The sequence below is a fragment of the Fomitiporia mediterranea genome (genome assembly GCF_000271605.1).
Source record: "Fomitiporia mediterranea MF3/22 unplaced genomic scaffold FOMMEscaffold_5, whole genome shotgun sequence".
Lineage (NCBI taxonomy): Eukaryota > Fungi > Basidiomycota > Agaricomycetes > Hymenochaetales > Hymenochaetaceae > Fomitiporia > Fomitiporia mediterranea.
In genome coordinates, this window is record NW_006760390.1 from 641,718 (window position 1) to 664,267 (window position 22,550).

The following is a 22,550-nucleotide window of genomic DNA, read 5'->3' on the forward strand; positions in this document are numbered from 1 at the left end:
CTGACTCACCCTTGCCATATTAGGATATTTCTGCCGATGACTCTGCACTGGACACAGTTTCTCGCAATACTGGTTTCTGGAGGCTCGGGAGAGTAAGAGAGGAGCTCTGAGGACCAGTCGAAGAGCTGTACAACACAAAGCAAGGTGAAATGGTGAAGAAGACACAAGACGTTTCATGAAGAAAGCCAGAGCTGTTGGAAACGATGGGAGCGCGAAATGCGCATGTGCCCCGAGGACGATGTGTCCTTGATACAAGGGATAACAGGCTTCTAGGAGTGCAGAAAATTTCCAAGCAAGAGGATTTCCAAGGCAAGCAGGCATAGAAATTTGAATTGCAGCAGAATTGCAAGGCACCTTGCATAGTTCGTCACACTTCACCGATCGAAGGGTTCGTGCGATGGTTGCAATCATTCTTGTCGTACACTCCGTATGGAAGATTTACCCAGTGGCCTGTAGTGGGAGAAAGGAAGAAGGGAAGGGAGAAGAGTGTGGCAAGGAGAGGATGCAGAATTTCGGAGGTGATGGACAGCAGGTGAGAAACAGAGACCAGTACGTCCGCCGCGATTTTCCGTTGATCGTTCACCTCGATTGTGGAGTCTATCGCTGTACTTGGAGTGTTTTCGATATTTAAACCAATTTTCTAATCGGTTTAAATGAGCCTCGAGGAACTTGCGGGATGCCACAGAATCCAACGGAAGCATATTATACGAGAGATGATTTGCCCCCGGATTTGCAGCTGGTGTCTCGCGATCGAGTCGGTACTCAAAACGGACAACGCCCTCATCGCTTGGCCTCAATTCATTCTTTTTCTCCAACCACCATCATCTAGCTATGGCAGTTCGCGTTAAGCGTCCTCCTGCCGTCCCCTCACCTTACTCCAAACCCACTGCCCAGGACCAGCTAATGGCCCTATTCTACTCGAAAACCGAGTCACTACTCTCGACAGCGTCGAGAAACTCCAAGTGCCGCCTGTGCGACGAGTTCGTCTCAGGCCCCATCTCCCACATTCGCCAGATGCACCTACTCGGTGTACACGCTACCTTTGACTGCCCCATATGTTTTAAGGCAGTCTCCTTGAACCTCTGCATAGACCACTTCAGGGTCAAGCACGCAGATGCTCTCCTCTCCCCTGTAAAGTGTGGAGAAATCGTCGCCAAAGCACTCCTAGCTACTGGCGATACCCCTGCACAGACGCAAGTCCCTAACCCTGAACCAGTTGACGTTCAGCCATCCAGCCCGGCGCCCGAAACGCCTCTTCCGACGCCCACTCGCTGCCTCAGCTGGTCTGAGGAAATGGACGAAACCACACCCCACGTCGACATCCTCACTGACGACCCACGCACGGTAACGGGCCATCAGGAAAGGCATGAGGCAGTACAGGCTGCTGTCACACCTATCCCACACCCCCACCGCAAGGCCGCTATAAGCGGCCTTCTTGCGGTTCGCGAATATGCGAACGGCCTGGCTGATGCTATCCTCGAGGCCGAGGATCACTTCACGCCTCCCATTTCGGACGAAACCTCAACGGATGAAATGTGCCGAATCTTCTTCAATTTCGGCACACTAACGGGCAAAGTTGCTAACCTTGCCGAACTCCTGGCCAACATCTTGCAACACGACCCGAAGAAGACGGTTGCTGATGCCCTTCACAAAGCATGGGACAATGGTTTCTACACTAACTGCCCTGAACACGCAGCTGCAACGTCCTCCCAGGTACAACTTGCCATGATGACCAGCACTGCGTCAGGCCTGCCGACAATTAGCCCCCCAGTTGGGCAAACACACAGAATCCCAACCGACGGATCTCTAGCTGATATCATCACTGCTGTAAACAAGCTGGCCAAATCTGTCGAAGCCCTCCAGAAGGGAGAGTCAACGCCTTGTCCACCCATGTTACAACAACAGCAAACAGCTGTCACCACAGAGACACCACAAGGCAACCAAAGGACCTTTGCCCAGACTGCTACTGCTGAAGCCCCTTCTAAGAAGACTGTTGTACTTCCAACTCGGCCCTACAAGGCCCTTCTGGCAAAGACGACAAAAAAGGCCCCCCCAGCACCACAACATACCTTCTGTGACAGGAAGATCCTCCTTTGTACAGAGACTGTAGTGAACCCCATTCTGGTTCCCCCAAAGATTGTCAAAGATCTACACCAGTTCTTGTGGACACATTGCAAAGCCAACCTCTCTGGAGGCCATTTCTCACTCGACAGCAAAACACTCAGCCTGGATTTCCCTGCAACGACTGCTGTAAACACACAGGAAATCACCTGTTCTGTATCTGATGTATACAAAACTACATTCACAGTCCAACCCCTCTGCACTGAGGTGTTCAACCTCTTCATTCCAAACGTCTGTGTCTGCAACTACGAGACACAGCAAATATACACACCTGCACAGTTATGGGACAAAGTTCAACAGAACTACCAATTCGAGCCAACTGTTCTAGCTTACCCAACTCGTTTTGCTGCCCTAGCAGATAAACTTGCAGAACAAGAATTCTGCAGAGTACAAGTACTGTTGCTTATGTCTCGAACTGACAGAATAAAACAATTCATAGACACCTGTGTCAATGCCTACATATGGATGTTTGGTAAGAAACACTGTCTGGAAGAAGGGCAATCCTAGTCAGGCACTGTACAATGCACAAGATGCTAGAGCTTCAGCTACAACATTAATACATGCTACAGACAACTACAGTACCCATACTGCAACAGCACCTACACTGCCTCTGCACACAAACACACTAAGTGTACTGAGTGCAAGCACAAGCCCATCTGCAAACACTACTACAGATGCCTGAATTGCTTTGGCAAACACTCTACTGTTGACTAAGAATGCAAAAGCCAACCACAATGGGCCAGAGCATCCATCCTCTGTAATTGCAAAAGCATACTCACAATACAACAGATTGCTAACATTCTACAGGTGACGATTTCACAAGAAGCAGTGGAACACTGTATTACACAACAGGTACAGGCCTCATGCTTTGTAGCAGCAACACTGGAACCTGCCCACAGTTTCATACAGGATCAGGACAAACTGATGGACAACCAGAATAGTGACAGAGAGTTGGAACTATCATACATCACCCAACAAGAAGAAATGCTTGAGAGTGTTGAATACAAGACTGGCCCCACCAATAAACATACTAAGACCAACCACTAAATGAACAGTTTTTTCTATAACATTAACCTGCCTCCTACATCCCCTTTCTCCCCTATTATTTCTTTCAACTGTAATCACAGTTCTTCCACATTATATATGCTCATTCATATTCTTGAACTTCACAGTGTCCAGCCAGTAATCATAGCCTTACAAGACCCTCTGATTGTGAAAACGTCTGTTAAGACCAGAGCTGGGCTAAAATCATATCCTATTGTTCCAGTAGTACTGAACTACTACTACTTACTACTATAATGCAAGAAACCAGATGTCACATTCCTCATTTGCAACCATGTTGTTGTAAATATTGTTAGTTGACTCTCTTACAGTAACAATATCTTCACAATCCACTACAACACCCAGACAATCCTCAATGTGTACTTATGTGGAAGAGCAAAACAACTCATGACCAAGGATGAAACATTCATACATCACCTCAACCTGCCAGACAACTTTTTGATGATAGGCAATATTAATAGACAACATCCAATCTTTAACAACACTCCCTACACAGACATATTTGCCACATATACAGTGTCATGGTTTGAATGGCTGGTTGAGCACAGTCTCCTCATCCCATCATCCTCCCTACTGTTCACATACAAACTCAGAGAGTCAATGTCTTCCCCCAACATAGTATTCACAAACCACCCAGCAGTGTCCTACAATATCTTTGTGTCCAGACATTACAACCACTCAGTAATTGCAATCAGCACACATAACCCACCACAGAGGTGTCTTCCCCTAGTAATAAAGGAACAACATACAGGGGTGTGGATTGAGAAGTTTGCCCAAATTCTCCCTCCTTTTATACTTGATCACCCATTAAACACAAAACTGGACTTAGACAGGTTTTTTGAGAACATCTTCACACTAGCAGCCAACACGTTCTTCTTAGACAGTTCAAGACTATGTACCCAGTTTGAATGGTAGGACAACAACCTTACAGAACAGCTCATAGGTTTATCTGACAAGTCATCAGCCACAATAACACAAGTCATCTTGAACCACAAACAAGACTACTACTTGACAAAGGCTGATCAGTCTAACCATAGTACTCTCTGGACAGCTGCCTAGCAGTACAAATGTAAGGACCTGTGTCCTATAGTATAAATCAACAACAAAGATACCTTTCTCAGAATGGATGAGGAGTTCACACAGGCCTACTTTCCAGACAGGGCCTCAACAGTCTTTGCCCCTCTACAATACAATCCCAAAGTAGAAGGCCTCAACAATTACTTCACATTCCCAGAATTCATAGAGTCTCTACACCAAATTGATAAGTCTGTTTTGCCTGGCATATCCAGACTCACTCATACACTCACAGAAGCACTGTGTTATACATTTGATCATATGTTTGCTAACATACTATAACAGATACAAGATCTGGAATATATTCCTACTCTACTCAGGTGTACACAAGTGTCAATCATATTGAAAATGAAGGACTGAGCACTTGACTTGCCTCAAGTGTATTGGCCTATTTCAGTTGAAGAAACCTTCACAAAGGCAATTGCTAAGATATACACTGAAAAGTGTACAACAATAATGGAGACCCACCTGGCATTCCCAAAGGAGATATACAGTAGAAGGAAGCATCTCTCTACAGTGGATGCAATATACAATCTACACACCTTTGTCAGGAAGAACATCAAAAACACATGAGAACAGTCTCATACATGCCCTCTCACACTTTTTGTTGATATCCAGGGATTTTTTGACAATATCCCTCTAGATCAACTACAAGAAAACTTACACTCTCTCAATGCTTCTCCTCAATTAATAAACATGGTCCAAGCTCTTGTAGTCAATAGAGAGTATCTACTCTACTTCAACCACTAATCAGGACCCCTGAGACACTGCCTGAATGTTGGAATACCCTAGGGCTCCCTTATTTCCCCTGTCCTGGCAACAATTGCTATGTACCACATTATCAACACAATCAAAACTCAATTCCCTAGCATCTTCATCCAGACCTACCTTAATGACTGAGCATTCATCTTTTACAGTGTGAGCAGGAAATCACTGATGTCACAAGTCAATGTTTTTCTCTGTTTCCTCAAAAACTGTCTTCACAACATCAGACTCTAACTCAACCTACAGATTAATGCAATCCAGTTCCATTCTAATACAGCATGGACTCTCCCTGTTCAGGACCAGATTGTTCACATCAAAACCAAAGCTACATGGCTTGGCTACAGTCTATGATCCAACCTTTTGCCTACTGACCAGATTGCCAAGGTTGTACAAAAGGCCTTGAAACTAACTACAATAACAAGCCACATCATACAACAAACATACAGTATGCACCCCTACCAGGCACACCTTGTGTACTTCAACATTGTTTGGAGCACTATAATGTATACAGCCAAGACCTGGCTGAATCCTCTTGAACACCAACTCAGCCCACTTGTCAAGATCCAAAACATGTTCCTGAGGATTATCAGCACCTTCCCAAAACCAACTCTTGTTGCAGACATGGAGAAAACCCTCTTGGTACTCCCCCTTCCCCTGTTCATTAGGCAATTATCTTACTGCTTCCATGCAAGATGACAAGCATACCCACATATGCTAGCCCCTATTCTCTATGCATCTCATTCAGAAACCCCAATGATGAATGTCTCAAGCTATTGAAGACCAATTATTGTGTCAAAACAATGCTCCAACTGTGAACAATTCCTTACCCCTACAAACTTCAACAAACATAATTGTGTGAGGACAGAATCCCCCCTATGCAAGTGCACACATTGCCACTTCTTGTTCAGGGACCTACAGAAGCACAAATGTCCTGCCATACAGGGCCAAACTGTATGCTGGGTACTACTAAGCAAAATCCCAAATCAGGCAATTCATCATCTCAATTCAACAAATCAGATGATAATTGCTGTAAAGGTGCATGTTCCCATGTCTCCCTCACTCATCAAAGATAATCTAAAACCTGTCAAAATGGCCTGAGTACTCTACTTGCCAGACACTGTGCAGATCCAATATGACTCAGAATTGCAGACAGCCACAGTCAAAACTCATACACAGTGTTTCACAGTACAACACCTGGAGAACATCTGTCACACACAGGCTGTCCTCTATACAATGAGTAGGGTCATGAATGACCTCCTGCCCCATTCCACAATTGCTACAAACTGGAAGTTAGCCCTCAAACATCTCTTAACTTTAAACGAGTCTACTGAACTGATGCAAGATGTGTTGTCCCTCACAAGCAAGCAACAAATCACACTGATATGGACATGTCAGGCAATCATGCCCAGATTCAAGGCAACTAACACTGTGAACAGTAATCAATCATCCTTACATGGCGTCTACAGTCATGCCTTAACAGACTCAGATCAGCTATGGGCAGAACAGTCCCATGGGGCAACCTGCAAGCCACAATTCCCTCTCCAGTCTGTGCTCCCCCAACAGGCACAGGTTCTACACCTTTGCTTACAAACTAGAACGTGCAACACACGTTCCTTTTCATATTGATGGAACGTGACCCACTCTAAGGAATGTCTGCTCTGCTACAGCAAGGACACGCCTCTTCACCAGATAACTAGATGCCTGGGAATCCTCTTTGATGACTGTGTACAACGTTTTTGCAATCGGACCAAGGACCATCCACAAAGGCTAGATTGTTGGCTAGACACTAAGTTCTTTTCTTCTAATTATAAAGACATTCTACATTATATGTATGCTCACTATCCTGTAGATCATGGATAAGGCTGCTGTTCTGCCTCTCAGTCTATTTCATCTCTGTTTTTGCAGTAGATAGCTTCACTATAGGCATGGTTTCTGTGGATCGGTTTTCTCCTGCTTGCTGCAGGTTTTCCACCACAGTTTTAGTCCAGCCTACCATTTGAGAGGTCCTTCTATCAATCACTTCTCTCTCACTGCATTTTGTCACTCCTCCCTGTAAAGACCTTCTTTTTTTACATACTTCGAGCCTGCAGATTCGCATGTTGAAATTGTTTAATGTATTTTGATAATGGTAAATTCATTCTTGACGACCTAGAATGCTTCTACCACCCCAACCTCTCCGTCTCCCCTTTTCTCTCCCTCTTTACGTGCTTGCTTGAAGCGATTTTCTGCCCTGCTTTCTCCTTTCTTAAGTTCATCTCACATTCTTTCCCTTTATTCTGGCTGCTCCTGTCTTCCATACTCTATAACAAGACGTAAAAATGACACAACGTGTTACTTCTACCCCACTCGCCCGTCCTCAGTCCTCCCAGCTTGCAATCGAGTTTCAACAATGCCAGAGACGATATGCGAGCCGTCCGATAGACCATTTTCCCTGGAAGGATTTTCATTTGAGAATGTCAGGACATGGATATGTTGTGGGAACTGACTGGGCAATGGTACGAATGGTCTTTCTCCAACGGTTGAACTACTTGCTGATGAAGGCGCTAGGCGACATTCGATACACGTACAGACGACCAATTCTTTGATCGCAAGCGTTTACAGACGGTGGGATTCAATATCGTTTCCTCTCTATAAAGGTCTAACGACCGGCCATCATACCAGATCGATGAAAACACCGAAGTCCTATTCTTTCACCCGTTTGACCCGCTTAATTTCTCAACCGACTCTCTGGCTTTCAATGTGATAGAGGACACTAGGGATCAGCTGGAGGAGCCCGGGCAAGAGGGTGTATTAATGAAATTATATGTTGGAACGAAGGTGCGGGTCTTCTACTACTTGGAGATGGATTAAATAATTCTGATACATACTCAGTCCGCCCTCGCACAAATCGAACTCAAAGCTCGGAGTTTCTATCATCATCTTTTCGGCCGTCCGTAACCGTACCCGCTACTTGTCTTGTTTGACACGCCCTATCTATTCCTTAGCCTGTTCCTTTTTGTTAACACAAGAAAAGCGAATCGTATTTACTACTTGAGCTATTAACCTTGCGTAATTGGTATGCATTGTATGATATACAACGTCGTCCTTGTATATGAATTGCTATTAGTGGACAAATAGCAAATATGTGTTCATTCATACGAAATGCCTGTGCCAGAACAGATGGTACGGAGTAGGTTAACCTATGTGACAAAGTAGTCGAAACGATAGTAATACTACAATACAAGCGCATTATCCTAGATGCTTCGAACGGGAGAAACAAGAGAAAGTGCAATTCGATGTAATCAGAAAATAAAACCCAAAGATCAATAGTCCAATGGTGATTTTTCAGCTAAAAACAACCAAATGATTTCCCACAAAAATCGTAAACGCCGCGAACAAGCCGATAAACGGCAGACTAGAAGTAGTGAGCAGTAAATGATATGTAGACCACAGAATGAGACGAGTCACATACTTTTGTTGCTGCATATAACCTCTTCATAAATCCTTCGTGTCTATGCATATCCAAATGGCGGATCTCTTCCAAGACAGTTAAGTCCACGCGATGTCTTGTATACTCATGTGAGTCGTAGGGATGGATGAACCGCACTTCCGTCTCTTCGTTTATCTAGCAAGATCAGAGTTAAGAAGAATACAAAGACGTACAGCACGACAAAATCTGCGTACCGTTTGTAAATGTTTTGAATCAAAAACTTGACCATCTCTGCGATTATCGAACGTTGTCTAGAGCAATACCTTGTCAGATAGATGGGTACAGAGACAAGTGATCGAAAGGCACCATCGCCCAATCAGTTCCGACAACAAACCCATGACAGGGCATTTTCACATTCCGCCAAGGAAATACGTTGACCGAGCGGTGCACGTCGCGTCTTCGAGTCTCCTGGAATGCGATGGCGAGACGGGCAGGCTGAGGACGAACAGGTAGAATAAAGATGACAGATTGGGTCATATTTTACGTATCGAGAGAAAGTATCGAAAACAGGAAATGCGAGGGACCAAAAAAATGAATGCCAGAGCGATTAGTCAAAGGAAAGAGAGAATACGTCAAGCAGACTGAAGGATGGAGGAAAAGACCGTGACAGAGAGGTGAGGAGGGCAAAAGCATTACAATTTTAGGGGAACAACAAATGAATTTACCATTGACAAATAAGCTAAACAAGTACATGCAATTCTGCAGGCTCGAAGTATGTAAAAAAGTTCTTCACAGGGAGGAGTGACAAAATGCAGTGAGAGAGAAGCGATTGATAGAAGGACCTCTCAAATGGTAGGCTGGACTAAAACTGTGGTGGAAAACCTACAGCAAGTAGGAGAAAGCCGATCCACAGAAACCATGCCTATAGTGAAGCTATCTACTGCAAAACAGAGATGAAATAGACTGAGAAACAGAGCAGAGGCCTTATCCATAATCTACAGGGTAGTGAGCATACATACAATGTAAAATGTTTTTATAATTAGAAGAAAAGAACTTAGTGTCTAGCCAACAATCTAGCCTTTGTGGATGGTCCTTGGTCCGATTGCAAAAACATTGTACACAGTCGTCAAAGAGGATTCCCAGGCATCTAGTTATCCAGTGAAGAGGCGTGTCCTCACTGTGGCAGAGCAGACATTCCTTAGAGTGGGTTATGTTCCAGTAGTACATAAAGGAACGTGTGTTGCACGTTCTGGTTTGTAAGCAAAGGTGTAGAACCTGTGCCTGTCGGGGGAGTACAGACTGGAGAGGAAATTGTGGCTTGCAGGTTGCACCATGGGACTGTTCTGCTCATAGCTGATCTGTGTCTGTCTGGGCATGATTGTGAACACCATGTAGGGATGACCAGTTGCTGTATACAGTGTTAGTTGCCTTGAATTTGGGCATGATTGCCTGATGTGTCCATATCAGTGTGATTTGTCACTCGTTCACAAGGGACAACACATCTTGTGTCAGTTCAGTGGACTTGTTTAATGTTGAGAGATGTTCAAGGGCTAACTTCCAGTTTGTGGTGATTGTGGAATGGAGCAGGAGGTCATTCATGACCCTACTCATTGTATAGAGGACAGCCTGTGTGTGGCAGATGTTCTCTGGGTGTTGTACTGTGAAACACTGTGTATGAGTTTTGACTGTGGTTGTCTGCAATTCTGGGTGATATTGGATCTGCACAGTGTCTGGTGAGTAGAGTACTCAGGCCATTTCAACAGGTTTTAGATTATCTTTGATAAGCAAGGGAGACATGGGAACATGCACCTTTGCAGCAATTATCATCTGATTTGTTGAATCAAGATGATGAATTGCCTGATTTGGGATTTTGCTTGGTAGTACCTGGTGTACAGTTTGACCCTGTATGGCAGGACATTTGTGCTTCCATAGGTCCCTGAACAAGAAGTGACAATGTGTGCATTTGTGTAGGGGAAGTTCTGTCCTTACACAACTATGTTTGTTGAAATTCAAGGGGGTAAGGAATTGTTCACAGTTGGAGCATTGTTTTGACACAGTAATTGGTCTTTAATAGCTCAGGACGTTTGTCATCAGGGTTTCTGAATGAGACGCGTAGAGAATAGGGGCTAGCATATGTGGGTATGCTTGTTGTCTTGTATGGAAGCAGTGAGATAGTCACCTAATGAACAGAGGAAGGGGGAGTACTGAGAGGGTTTTCTCCATGTCTGTAGTGAGAGTTGGTTTCAGGAAGGTGCTGATGATCCTCAGGAACGTGTTTTGGATCTTGACAAGTGGGCTGAGTTGGTGTTTGAGAGGATTCAGCCAGGTCTTGGCTGTATACATCATAGTACTTCAAACAATGTTGAAGTACACAAGGCATGCCTGGTAGGGGTGCATGCTGTGTGTTCATTGTATAATATGGCTCATCATTGTGGTTAGTTTCAAGGCCTTTTGTGCAACCTTGGCAATCTGGTCAGAGGGTGAAAGGTCAGATTGTAAACTGTAGCCAAGCCATGTAGCTTTGGTTTTGATGTGGACAATCTGGTCCTGAACAGGGAGGCTCCATGCTGTTCTAGACTGGAACTGGATTGTATTGATCTGTAGGTTGAGTTGGAGTCCAATGTTGTGAAGACAGTTTTTGAGGAAACAGAGAAAAATGTTGACTTGTGACATTAGTGATTTCCTGCTCACACTGTAAAAGACAAACGCCCAGTTGTCAAGGTAGGTCTGGATGAAGATGCTAGGGAATTGAGTTTTGATTGTAGCAATAATGTAGTATGTGGCAATTGTTGCCAGGACAGGGGAGATGGGGGAGCCCTAGGGTATTCTAACATTCAGGCAGTGTCTCAAGGGTCCTGACTGGTGGTTGAAACAGAGTAGATACTCTCTATCAACTACAAGGGCTCAAACCATGTTTATTAATTGAGGAGAAGCACTAAGAGAGTGTAGGTTTTCTCATAGTTGATCTAGGAGGATATTGTCAAAGAATCCCTGGATATTAACAAAGAGTGTGAGAGGGCAGGTATGAGACTGTTCTTGTCTTGTTTTACTGTTCTTCCTGATGAAGGTGTGTAGATTGTATATTGTGTCTGCTGTAGAGAGATGCTTCCTTCTACTGTATATCTCCTTCAGGAACACCAGGTGGGTCTCTATTATAGTTGTGCACTTTTCTGTGTATATCTTAGCAATTGCCTTTGTAAAGGTTTCTTCAACTGAAATAGGCTGATATACTCAGGGCAAGTCAAGTGCTCAGTCCTTCATTTTCAATATGATTGACACTTGTGTACATCTGAGTAGAGTAGGAATATATTCCAGATCCTGTATCTGCTGTAGTACATTAGCAAACATATGATCAAATGTATAGCACAGTGCCTCTGTGGGTGTGTGAGTGAGTCCAGATATGCTAGGCAAGACAGACTTATCAATTTGGTGTAGAGACTCTATGAATTCTGGGAATGTGAAGTAGTCATCAAGGCCTTCTACATTAGGATTGTATTGTAGAGGGGCAAAGGCTGTTGAGGTCCTGTCTGGAAAGTAGGCCTGTGTGAACTCCTTGTCTATTCTGAGAAAGGTATCTTTGTTGTTGATTTGTGCTATGAGACACAGGTCCTTGTGTTTGTACTGTCAGGCAGCTGTCCAGAGAGTTCTATGGTTAGACTGATCAGCCTTTGTCAAGTAGTAGTCTTGTTTGTGGTTCAAGATAACTTGTGTTATTGTGGCTGATAACTTGTCAGATAACCCTATGAGCTGTTCTGTAAGGTTGTTGTCTCACCATTCAAACCAGGTACATGGTCTTGAACTGTCTAAGAAGAATGTGTTGGCTGCCAATGTGAAGATGTTCTCAAAGAACCTGTCTAAGTCCAGTTTCGTGTCTAATGGGTGATCAAGCATAAAAGGAGGGAGAATTTGAGCAAATTTCTCAATCCACACCCCTGTATGTTTTTCCTTTATTACTGGGGGAAGACACATCCATAGTGGGTTATGTGTGCTGATCACAATTGCTGAGTGGTTGTAATGTCTGGACACAAAGATATTGCAAGACACTGCTAGGTGGTTTGTGAATACTACATTGGGGGAGGACATTGACTCTCTGAATTTGTATGTAAACAGTAGGGAGGATGATGGGGTAAGGAGACTGTGCTCAACCAGCCATTCAAACCATAGTACTGTATATGTAGCAAATATGTCTGTGTAGGGAGTGTTGTTGAAGATTGGATGTTGTCTATTGATATTGCCTATTATCAAGAAGTTGTCTGGCAGATCAAGGTGATGTATGAATGTTTCATCCTCAGTTATGGGTTGTCTCACACTTCTGTGTAAGTACACATTAAGGATTGTCTGTGTGTCATAGCAGATTGTAAAGATATTATTACTGTGAGAGAGTTGACTGACAATATTGACAATGACATGGTTGTGAATGAGGAACACAACATCTGGTTTCTTACATTGTAGTAGTAAGTAGTAGTAGTTTGGTATTGCTGGAACAATAGGATATGATTTTAGCCTGGCTCTGGTCTTAACAGACGTTTTCACAATCAGAGGGTCTTGTAAGGCTATGATTGCTGGCTGAACACTGTAAAGTTCAAGAATATGAATAAGCATATATAATGTAGCAGAACTGCAATTGCAATTGAAAGAAATAATAGGGGAGAAAGGGGATGTAGGAGGCAGGTGAATATTATAGAAGAAACTGTTCATTTAAAGATTGGTCTTGGTGTGTTTATTAGTAGGGCCAGCCTCATATTCAATGTCCTCAGACATTCCTTCTTGTTGGGTGATGTATGATAGTTCTGACTCTCCTTCACTACCCTGGTTGTTCATCAGTTTGTCCTGTTCCTGTATGAAACTGTAAGAGGGTTCTAGCATTACTACTACAAAACATAAGGCCTGTACCTGTTGTACAATACAGCATTCCACTGCCTCTTGTGAAATTGTCACCTGTAGAATGTCAGCAACCTGTTGTATTGTGAGTATGCTTTTGTGATTACAGAGGATGGATGCTCTAGCCCAGCACAGTTGGCTTTTGCATTCTTGGTCAACAGTAGAGTGTTTGCTGAAGCAATTCAGACATCTGTAGTAGTGTTTGCAGATGGGCTTGTCCTTGCACTCAGCACACTTAGTGTGTTTGTGTGTAGAGGCAGTATGGGTGCTGTTGTAGTATGGGCAATGTAATTGTCTGTAGCATGTATTAATGTTGTGGCCAAAGCTCCAGCATCTTGTGTATTGTACAGTGCCTGACCAGGATTGCCCTTCCTCCAGACAGTGTTTCTTGCTGAACATTCATACATAAGTATTGATGCAGGTGTCTATGAATTGTTTTATTCTGTCAGTTCAAGACATAAGCAACAGTACTTGTACTCTGCAGAATTCCTGTTCTGCAAGTTTGTCTGCTAGGGCAGCAAAACGAGTTGGATAAGCTAGGACAGTTGGTTTGAATTGGTAGTTCTGTTGAACTTTGTCCCATAACTGTGCAGGTGTGTATATTTGCTGTGTCTTGTAGTCACAGATGCAGACGTTCAGAATAAAGAGGTTGAACACCTTAGTGTAGAGGGGTTGGACTGTGAATGTGGTTTTGTATACATTGGATACAGAACAGGCAATTTCTTGTGTGTATACAGTGGTTGTTGCAGGGAAATCCAGGCTGAGTGTTTTGCTGTCAAGTGAGAAATGGCCTCCAGAGAGGTTGGCTTTACAATGTGTCCACAAGAACTGGCATAGATCTTTGACAATCTTTAGGGGAACCAGAATGGGGTTTACTACAGTCTCTGTGTAAAGGAGAATCTTCCTGTCACAGAAGGTTTGTTGTGGTGCTAGGGGGGCCTTTTTTGTTGTCTTTGCTGGAGGGGCCTTGTAGGGCTGAGTTGGAAGGACGACAGTCTTCTTGGAAGGGGCTCTAGCAGTAGCAGTCTGGGCAAAGGTCCTTTGATTGCTGTGTGGTGTCTCCATGGCAACAGCTGTTTGCTGTTGTTGTAATACAGGCAGACAAGGCATTGACTCTCCCTTCTGGAGGGCTTTGACAGATTTGGCCAGCTTATTTACAGTAGTGATGATATCAGCTAAAGATCTGTCAGTTGGGATTCCATGTGTTTGCCCAACTGGGGGGCTAATTGTTGGCAGGCCTGACACAGTGCCAGTCATCATAGCAAGTTGTACCTGGGAGGACATTGCAGCTGTGTGTTCAGGGTGGTTAGTGTAAAAGCTGTTGTCCCATACTTTGTGAAGGGCATCAGCAACTGTCTTCTTCAGGTCATGTTGTAAGATGTTTGCTAGGAGTTCGGCAAGGTTAGCAACTTTGCCTGTTAGGGCGCCAAAATTAAAGAAGATTCAGCACATTTCCTCTGTTGAGGTTTTGTCCAAAATAGGGGGCATGAAGTGATCCTCAGCATTGAGAATGGCATCAGCCAGGCTGTTTGCATATTTGCAAACTGCAAGAAGGCTGCTTATAGCAGCCTTACAGTGGGGGTGTGGGATAGGTGTGACAGTAGCCTGTACTGCCTCATGCCTTTCCTGATGGCCTGTTACTGTGTGTGGGTCGTTAGTGAGGATGCCAATGTGGGGCATGGTTTCGTCCATTTCCTCAGACCAGCTGAGGCAGTGAGTGGGTGTCGGAAGAAGTGCTTCGGGTGCTGGGCTGGATGGCTGAGCACCAACTGGTTCAGGGTTAGGGACTTGCGTCTGTGCAGGGGTGTTGCCAGTAGCTAGGAGTGCTCTGGCAACGATTTCCCCACACTTTACAGGGGAGAGGAAGGAGTCTGCATGCTTGACCCTGAAGTGGTCTATGCAGAGGTTTAGGGAGACTGCCTTAAAACACATAGGGCAGTCGAAGGTAGCGTTTACACCAAGTTGGTGCATTTGGCGAATGTGCGATATGGGGCCTGAGACGAACTCGTCGCACAGGCGGCACTTGGAGTTTCTCAATGCTGTCAAGAGTAGCGACTCGGTTTTCGAGTAGAACAGGGCCATTAGCTGGTCCTGGGCAGTGGGCTTTGAGTAGGGTGAGGGGACAGGCGGAGGGCGTTTAACGCGAACCGCCATAGCTAGATGATGGTGGTTGAAGGACAAAATGAATTGCAGACAAGCGAGGAGGGCGTTGTCTGCTTTCAACAGCGATTCGATTTCCAGACCGAGCGGCACGCGTCTGCGAAGCCGGAGGCAAATCGCTGCTCGTCAAACCTACTTCCGTAAAGTCCTCAAGCATCCCCACAAATTACCCACAGAGAATTTCAACGGCCCAGCGTTTGAGTTAAGCGTTTAGCATCTCCAGTTGCGCGTATACTATCCAAAGCAGACGTGAACTGAGACAGCAGCCGCGGACATACCAGTGTCCTTGCCCGCCTTGAACACTTCCGACCACAATTTTCACGCCACGCCTCGTCCATCTCACTTCCCTCATTCCACTTCCGAACCCAGGTCACTGGTTACGGCTTCCATACGGTAATTCAGGACAAAGGCAACGACGACTGATGTGCGAACCTATCTTTCGGTAGCAGGATGAACGCTTCAGCACATCTCGCCGGAGGTCACGTTACGAAGTTCTCCGTTTGACCTGAATGCTACCTGGTTGTAGGATGCCTTGCCATTTCAAAAAATACACCCTGTGTTGTACCAGTAGCACAAGCAAAGACGAAATGATCTCCTTTAGGACTCGTCTTTCGTACGGTTCGGTAAAATACGGCCTTCTTCGTCAAACGCTCTGTACTCCTCGCTGATGTGCACTTGCATTCATTATGTTATCACTAAGCAGCTACCCTGAGCCGCTCCAGAAGTCTCAGAGTCTCCCAAATAGCCACTTGAAAACCCCAGAACGAAAACCTCGTCTATTTATGACATTGACTGTGATGACCTAATATGGAAGGTGAGTCAGCGTATTGATGGGTCGCACGAAACACTCTTACACTTGAGTATCATTCTTAGATACCAATGTGTCGCTTGACCAAACTGCTTCAATGCACTGTTTTCACCCCCATGAATGGACTAGATATTCCCGAATCAAGCTGAACTGCATCAAGATCGATTTTGCAAGAGACAAGGCGTCAACTTGAACAGAGATGCCTTCAAGATTCAATATTCAAGACCATCAAGACCCTCCGGGCCATCAAGCCATCAAACAGCGCCAGACCTGATCAAAGTGAAGCGATGAAGCCTGCAGTAGAGACGCACAAAGACCAAATCGAAAACTATTAAGTTTATCAGTATTTCCGGGCAAGAACGACAGAAATGCGAGTTTACCTGAAGACGCATTATGACGCCGAGATGCCTCCAATACTGAGATTCACGCATAATTCAGGTGTCTCCTCCAACAAAGAGCAAGGACATAGCCCAAGGCTTACGTTTTCCTGTCTGCAAGCGGCCCAACAGATCGCAGAACCCGGGCTCTGCAACGTGTGGCTTGCCCCCCTCTGGAGTAGACCAAGATCAGACCTTGAAGCATCACCCATCACCGCCGCCGCCGCACATTAAGCTAACGCTGAGGCTGCATCCCATCCGGATTTTGTGGCCAGAATTTCTTTCAGTGAGCAGAGGTCACCTTGACAATTCCACCTCTCCAAATAGCTAATTGCTGGCCCCCCTGCATCCTATTTCTCCCTTTCTCCTTGTGGGCCTACATCCCCCTCTTCTCCAGTCCAAACACCTGACATTTGTAGTGACGAGAGAGATCGGCAAGAAAAAACGAGGCATGTCGCAGATGAAGGTCATCACCTCAAGACAAAGACGCGAGTCAGCTCGTTTCTTGAAATTCTTCGTTCGGAATCTGCCAGCGTCTCGCTTAGGATGAGCTCTCTAACTTGTCACTACTCCAACAAGTAATTCACCTTGTCTCCTACCTCTATTCGCGCTGTCAATGCTGATCGATGTTGGTAAATAAGTACCCCATGAACCGAATTTTCTTTCGGGATTTTGCAAGCGTGCCTTAAGTTCCATTGAAAACTGCCACAAACTCGATAGGAAGTTGGCAGCACTCAGCCCTCGTCTCGCACCAATCCATTCACACGATCACGACGTCTTCTAGTCACCACGAAAAAAAGGATAACATAAGGTAAATATTAGAACCGCTATCGAGAGAGCCGGCACCTTGTACAGCAAATTTTCGGGTTATGCTGACAACGTGCAGAGCAGACAGTAACCTCAAATCTTCGATGCTTTCAGTAGTTAATGCCATGTTGGACTTATATTCTGATTCTGTTGACGCCACACGTCGACCAGAGGAAGCTTGCCAATTGAGCTTCGGTCGAGGTTCTAAGGTGGAACAGCATACGACCATTTTAAGCAGAATGCATAGACATTTTGTGCTGTGTTCAACCATGTTACTCATGAATACTTACTCGTGTATAGTAGTAGTACAGAAAGCAAACATCTTACAAGTCTACTAGACCTAGTAAGAGTTTGAAGGGGAGTGTTAAGATGAGACTACACAAGAGTATGTCTCAGATGATATAAACTACATTACAAGCAATGACAAACAATGATGGAATACCTTCCATCATACATTCTACATCTGAGACATACCTACATAGTATATATAGACTAACTAATCAACAGACAATGAAGCAAGCCATGAGAGAGCAAGCCAAGTCCACTATCCCCCCTCTTTGTGTGATCTCTCTAAGCCTCTCACATAACCTCTTTCCCCTTTCTTAACAATTGTATTGAAGAAAGTCTCTGGAAACGAGTAAAACATTGGAAGGGGCAGTGTTCCAGAAGGTTATCACTATACAGTCAATAATCTCATAACGAATACATTGGTTTCACATATATTTTATTCCTTAATAGATTTATTCTGTACCGAGTTGTCACGTTTTGTGACATAATGTGACATATTCAACCACGTGTATTACTTAATAATTATGACTGATTTCCACCGCTACATATCTACACCTTTAAGTACCACCCTTGGCCTCTGCTAAAGCTATTCTTTACCTCTGCAGACAAAGCATCAAGCTATAGGAAGACAGAAGAAAACATATTATCAAATACTTACATTGGATTTGAAGAATGTATCAAGTGTTGTCTGCTTTTGCACAGACTGGTTGAGTCGAACAAGGTATCCACACATGAGACAAAGATGATGCTGAAACTGAAGGAGTGGTATACTGGCTGCTTCACAGTGTGTAATAGAAAGATTGGTCATTGTATTGCACATCTGAATTCCTTCAAGAGGTGATGGCACTTCAATAACGGGTTTGTTGTCTTCACTATCCTTAGTATAGGTATGTGTTGCATTTTTTCTTCAGCTCTGTAACTTGTTCCTGACAGTACTATATCTTAAGATTCTTTACTCCTTTAGACATTAATAAAGCTTATTTTCCATGTTCTATAGAACTGTTAGACTTTTCGCTTCAATTTGTAAACAATTTAGTCTCATTTAGTGTACAAGCTAATCAATTTTTGGTATACAAATGACATCTACTAAGGAATAATCCGAAAATTTTCTATTCGTTATTCCATAGCGAATATTTGGAATAATTTACCGCGCACCGAGTCCGTTGCCAGGAAAAATTATTCCTTATGAGATATATTCCTTACTACTGTATTCGTTATGAGATTATTGACTGTATATACTCTTTAGAGACAGCATTGTGCTTGCTTGCAAAACTCAACCTAAGCACTTTGACTCTAGTACAATGATCCATGTGGACAAACGCCTCAGCATGTCGGCCCTTGCAGTATGTATAGATAGTTTAATCATTATAACTGTATTGTACAATTGTTTGTTTGTATAATGTGTTTATAACTTGATGTAGTTAATAATAATATTATTAGCATTGTAGTAATGCATTGTTTGTTCTGTGTACTGTCCATTCTGAATATCATCCACTTTGTGTTAAGTTTGTCCAGTGTTATATTAATTAATTATATTTAATTAGTTTGTTTGTTTGTAATATACTGTTCAATAACAGTATTGTTATCACAATAGATTGTTTGTAAATGTTATTAAATAATTTGTAAATGCTTCAGAGACCTGCAGAATCTTGTCAGCATATGTAGGTTTGTATATGTGCATATTTAAATCATAAATGTAATTGCTTGTTTTGTTTTATTGTTTGTTATTCAGTCATTTTGTTTGTTATTAAGTTTGTTTGAGTACTCTAGTAATTTCCTTTTTTACTTTGCTGTGAAACTAATGAATCACACTAGTAAAATGTATATTTGATGTTGTAATGATATCCTTCTTTAATCATTGCTGCCTGCATTCGTCTACATTTGTATATGTGTTAAGCATTCAGCAATAACTGATTTATGTCTTTGGATTAAAGCTTTGCATCAATTGTATATCAGTAATATTAATAATAATATTTGTTTTTGCCAGATTGCTTCATTCTAAGATCAATAAGGTTTTATGCTAATGTATATTTGTTGCATAGATGTTATGTCTGGCTACAGGCATCTTGCTATGTGTCTAGGTGCATTGTATATGTATTATATTATGAATGTACTGTTTGTTTGTTTGCTTTACATTATTGTTTACAGTTATGTATTAATTTATTAACATTATGTTTGTTAATTGATTGTTTTTGATGCATCCTGAGTAACTATACAATCTGTTGTGTTGTTTCTTTAATAGCCAACATAGTTATCTGTTGTAAATCAATACTAACATGTGTTTGTATTATTTATTATTAACAATGTTATTGTGAATTGTTGCAATCATAGTATTATATATATATGTGTATGTTATGGCTATTGTTCTTTGCTTTTTCTTTTGCAAAGAATAATGTATTGTAACACAATCTGTATATAAGTAATATATTGGATTATGTTTACTATAATTGTCTCCTAGCATTCTTTAGTTAATCTAGTGCTATGTGCAATTGTAGTATTTGTTCAACATTTTATTTGTTAATTGGTTTGCTAGGTAAAACATTTTATATATTGGTTTTATTTATTTTATTTGAATCATTGTATAGATATACCTATTAGTATCTATCCAATGTATTTCATAGTATTATAATGCTGTTCATGCTTGTATTAATTGTGCAGTGAGGGCAAATTGATTGTTTGTACAAGAATTGATTTAATAGTTTTATTTAATTATATGTATGTGCTCCATACTTGTTTATATAGTTATTATCTGTGTATTGTTTGTTGTAGTTGTGAATTATATTGCAATTATATTCGTATTATCATATAGATATATTATTTATCGTTTTATGTATGTTCCAAAGTATTATTTTCGTTATTCATCACTTTTATCCATGAACTATAGTCTGAATTGATGAATTATTTCATTATATGATGTGATAATTGTCTGTATATCATTTATTTTCGTATTAAACACTGTTAAGTTAATTATATTATTATATTAATATTATTCACCAAGTATGAGCATTTGTTTTGTAGTAGAATTATTATTTATTTAATGTTGAAGTTCAATTGCATGTTGTGTTGACTTCTGTTATTTAGTTCTGATCAACATAATTTTGCTTTGTACTGAATGATTTACCTTTATGATCTGTTATGTCTGTCTGTAACTTCTATCACTTAGTCAGTGCTTAGTCTGTGCATTTTGTTATTCTATTTTTTGTAGCATCTATAGTGTTATACTTTCCATTCTGTTGTTTATATTTAGTTATTAATTGTTTGTGCATATTATCCATTTTCTCCCCTTCAATTCAAGAAGGTATTTCTTTGAAGAATTGGATATTTCTTTAATGTTTATTAATTGTTGTTATAATATAATATATAATAATTGTAATTGCTTTCATAGTTTGATTTGTAATTATTAGTATTTTAAAGCTGTGTGTAACATTCATTATGTTCTATAATGAGTAATTTAAGTGGTATTACTATTATATCTTCATTACCATTAATGTTTGTCAACTTATATAATGTGTATTTTGTTTGTTATAGTAGATAAGTACACATTATGTATAATATATAAGTTTTTTCTGAACTCATTATTAATAATTGTTCATAACTATGAATGAATATTTTGTTTTTGTGTTGAAAACATATGGTAATTCGTTTGTTTCCATATAATATTCATTTAATAACATTGTAATTATTATTTATGTAGTGCTTTTAGTAAATGTGCTGAGTTCTATTAAGTATGCTCATGTCTGTTATTACCTATTTTATATTATACTGTCTGAGATAATGGCTTAAACATTTTATTAATTTATTTAATCATATTATATTATGATTGTTTTTGATTGTAATTATTATAATAATGTGTTTGTAATAATTATATTTGTATTATTTGTTGTAATAGCTTTATCAGCTTAATACTTTGCTCCTACAAGCTACATTGTCACAATGTAAATTTAATAATTGTTTGTTAAGGTATATACACTGTGTAGTTGATGTTACCATTGCAACTTCGAAATTTATTATATAATCAGCTGTCATGATAACATGTTTTGTGTAATTAAGTTGTATTAATGTGTTGTTTCAAGTATATTAGAGATATAATTCTTTCGTTCATTGTTAGTATGCATTTACACAATTGTATTAATGTGTAAAGTAGTATTATTTGTTTAATAATTATAATTTTTGCACTTGTCTTGTGCTGTAGTTAATATTTATACATTATAACATTATTCTTTTGTACATAGTTAGTTTATATGCTCTGTAGCATTGTTTTTTGGTTTGTAGTTATTAATTATACTTTTGTATATCTGTACTTGTCTGTATATCTTAGATATGTGTATTATATTCAGTATCTGATAAGTAATTGCAATATCCAACATATAACTGCTGAATCCAATATGTTACATATAATTGCTCAACCATAATATGTGTTAGTTATTATATTGTTCTGTATTTGTTCTGTTAGTTCTATCCATATTATTATCATTATTATTGTTATTATTGTTGTTATTATAGTGTCCATTATTATATTATTGTTTATAATGCATGTTAAATGTTTTATTTATTTGATTTAATATGTTGTTTAGCATATATGTGCTTGTTTTTGAGCATTACTGCTGCTTGCATAATTCCTTAGAACGGTAAGATCACGTGATTTTTCGTCACAAAGTTGAAAAACACAAAGAAAATACAATATCTCACTCAATCCTTAACATAAATGTGTACTATTAGTACCTAAATTCATACTTTTAAAATCCCCTTCAGATAGATACTTTATTAATCAAATTTGAGTAAGAATTGACTAAGATAT

The 22,550-nt window shown here is 41.3% G+C and overlaps 4 protein-coding genes across 4 annotated transcripts; 2 read left to right on the forward strand and 2 right to left on the reverse strand.

The window, feature by feature from the left end:
• The first annotated feature begins 747 nt into the window (after positions 1–747).
• Positions 748–7,162, forward strand: FOMMEDRAFT_19010 (uncharacterized protein). Its single transcript, XM_007265148.1, has 3 exons — positions 748–2,627; positions 2,661–2,750; positions 2,847–7,162. The coding sequence occupies exons 1-3, from the start codon at positions 832–834 to the stop codon at positions 3,166–3,168; spliced, it is 2,208 nt and encodes a 735-aa protein (XP_007265210.1). The 5' UTR covers positions 748–831; the 3' UTR covers positions 3,169–7,162.
• Positions 7,163–7,340: 178 nt separating this feature from the next.
• Positions 7,341–7,959, forward strand: FOMMEDRAFT_154694 (uncharacterized protein; the record flags this gene model as incomplete). Its single annotated transcript, XM_007265149.1, has 4 exons — positions 7,341–7,517; positions 7,570–7,626; positions 7,684–7,839; positions 7,894–7,959. 4 exons carry the CDS (start codon positions 7,341–7,343, stop codon positions 7,957–7,959), a joined length of 456 nt encoding a protein of 151 aa, XP_007265211.1.
• A 391-nt stretch (positions 7,960–8,350) lies between these two features.
• On the reverse strand, positions 8,351–8,968 carry FOMMEDRAFT_154695 (uncharacterized protein; the record flags this gene model as incomplete). Its single annotated transcript, XM_007265150.1, has 4 exons — positions 8,351–8,416; positions 8,474–8,626; positions 8,686–8,742; positions 8,798–8,968. 4 exons carry the CDS (start codon positions 8,966–8,968, stop codon positions 8,351–8,353), a joined length of 447 nt encoding a protein of 148 aa, XP_007265212.1.
• A 5,787-nt stretch (positions 8,969–14,755) lies between these two features.
• Positions 14,756–15,466, reverse strand: FOMMEDRAFT_154696 (uncharacterized protein; the record flags this gene model as incomplete). The annotated part of the gene is made up of 1 exon (XM_007265151.1): positions 14,756–15,466. The coding sequence occupies one exon, from the start codon at positions 15,464–15,466 to the stop codon at positions 14,756–14,758; it is 711 nt and encodes a 236-aa protein (XP_007265213.1).
• Between the last annotated feature and the right edge of the window lie 7,084 nt (positions 15,467–22,550).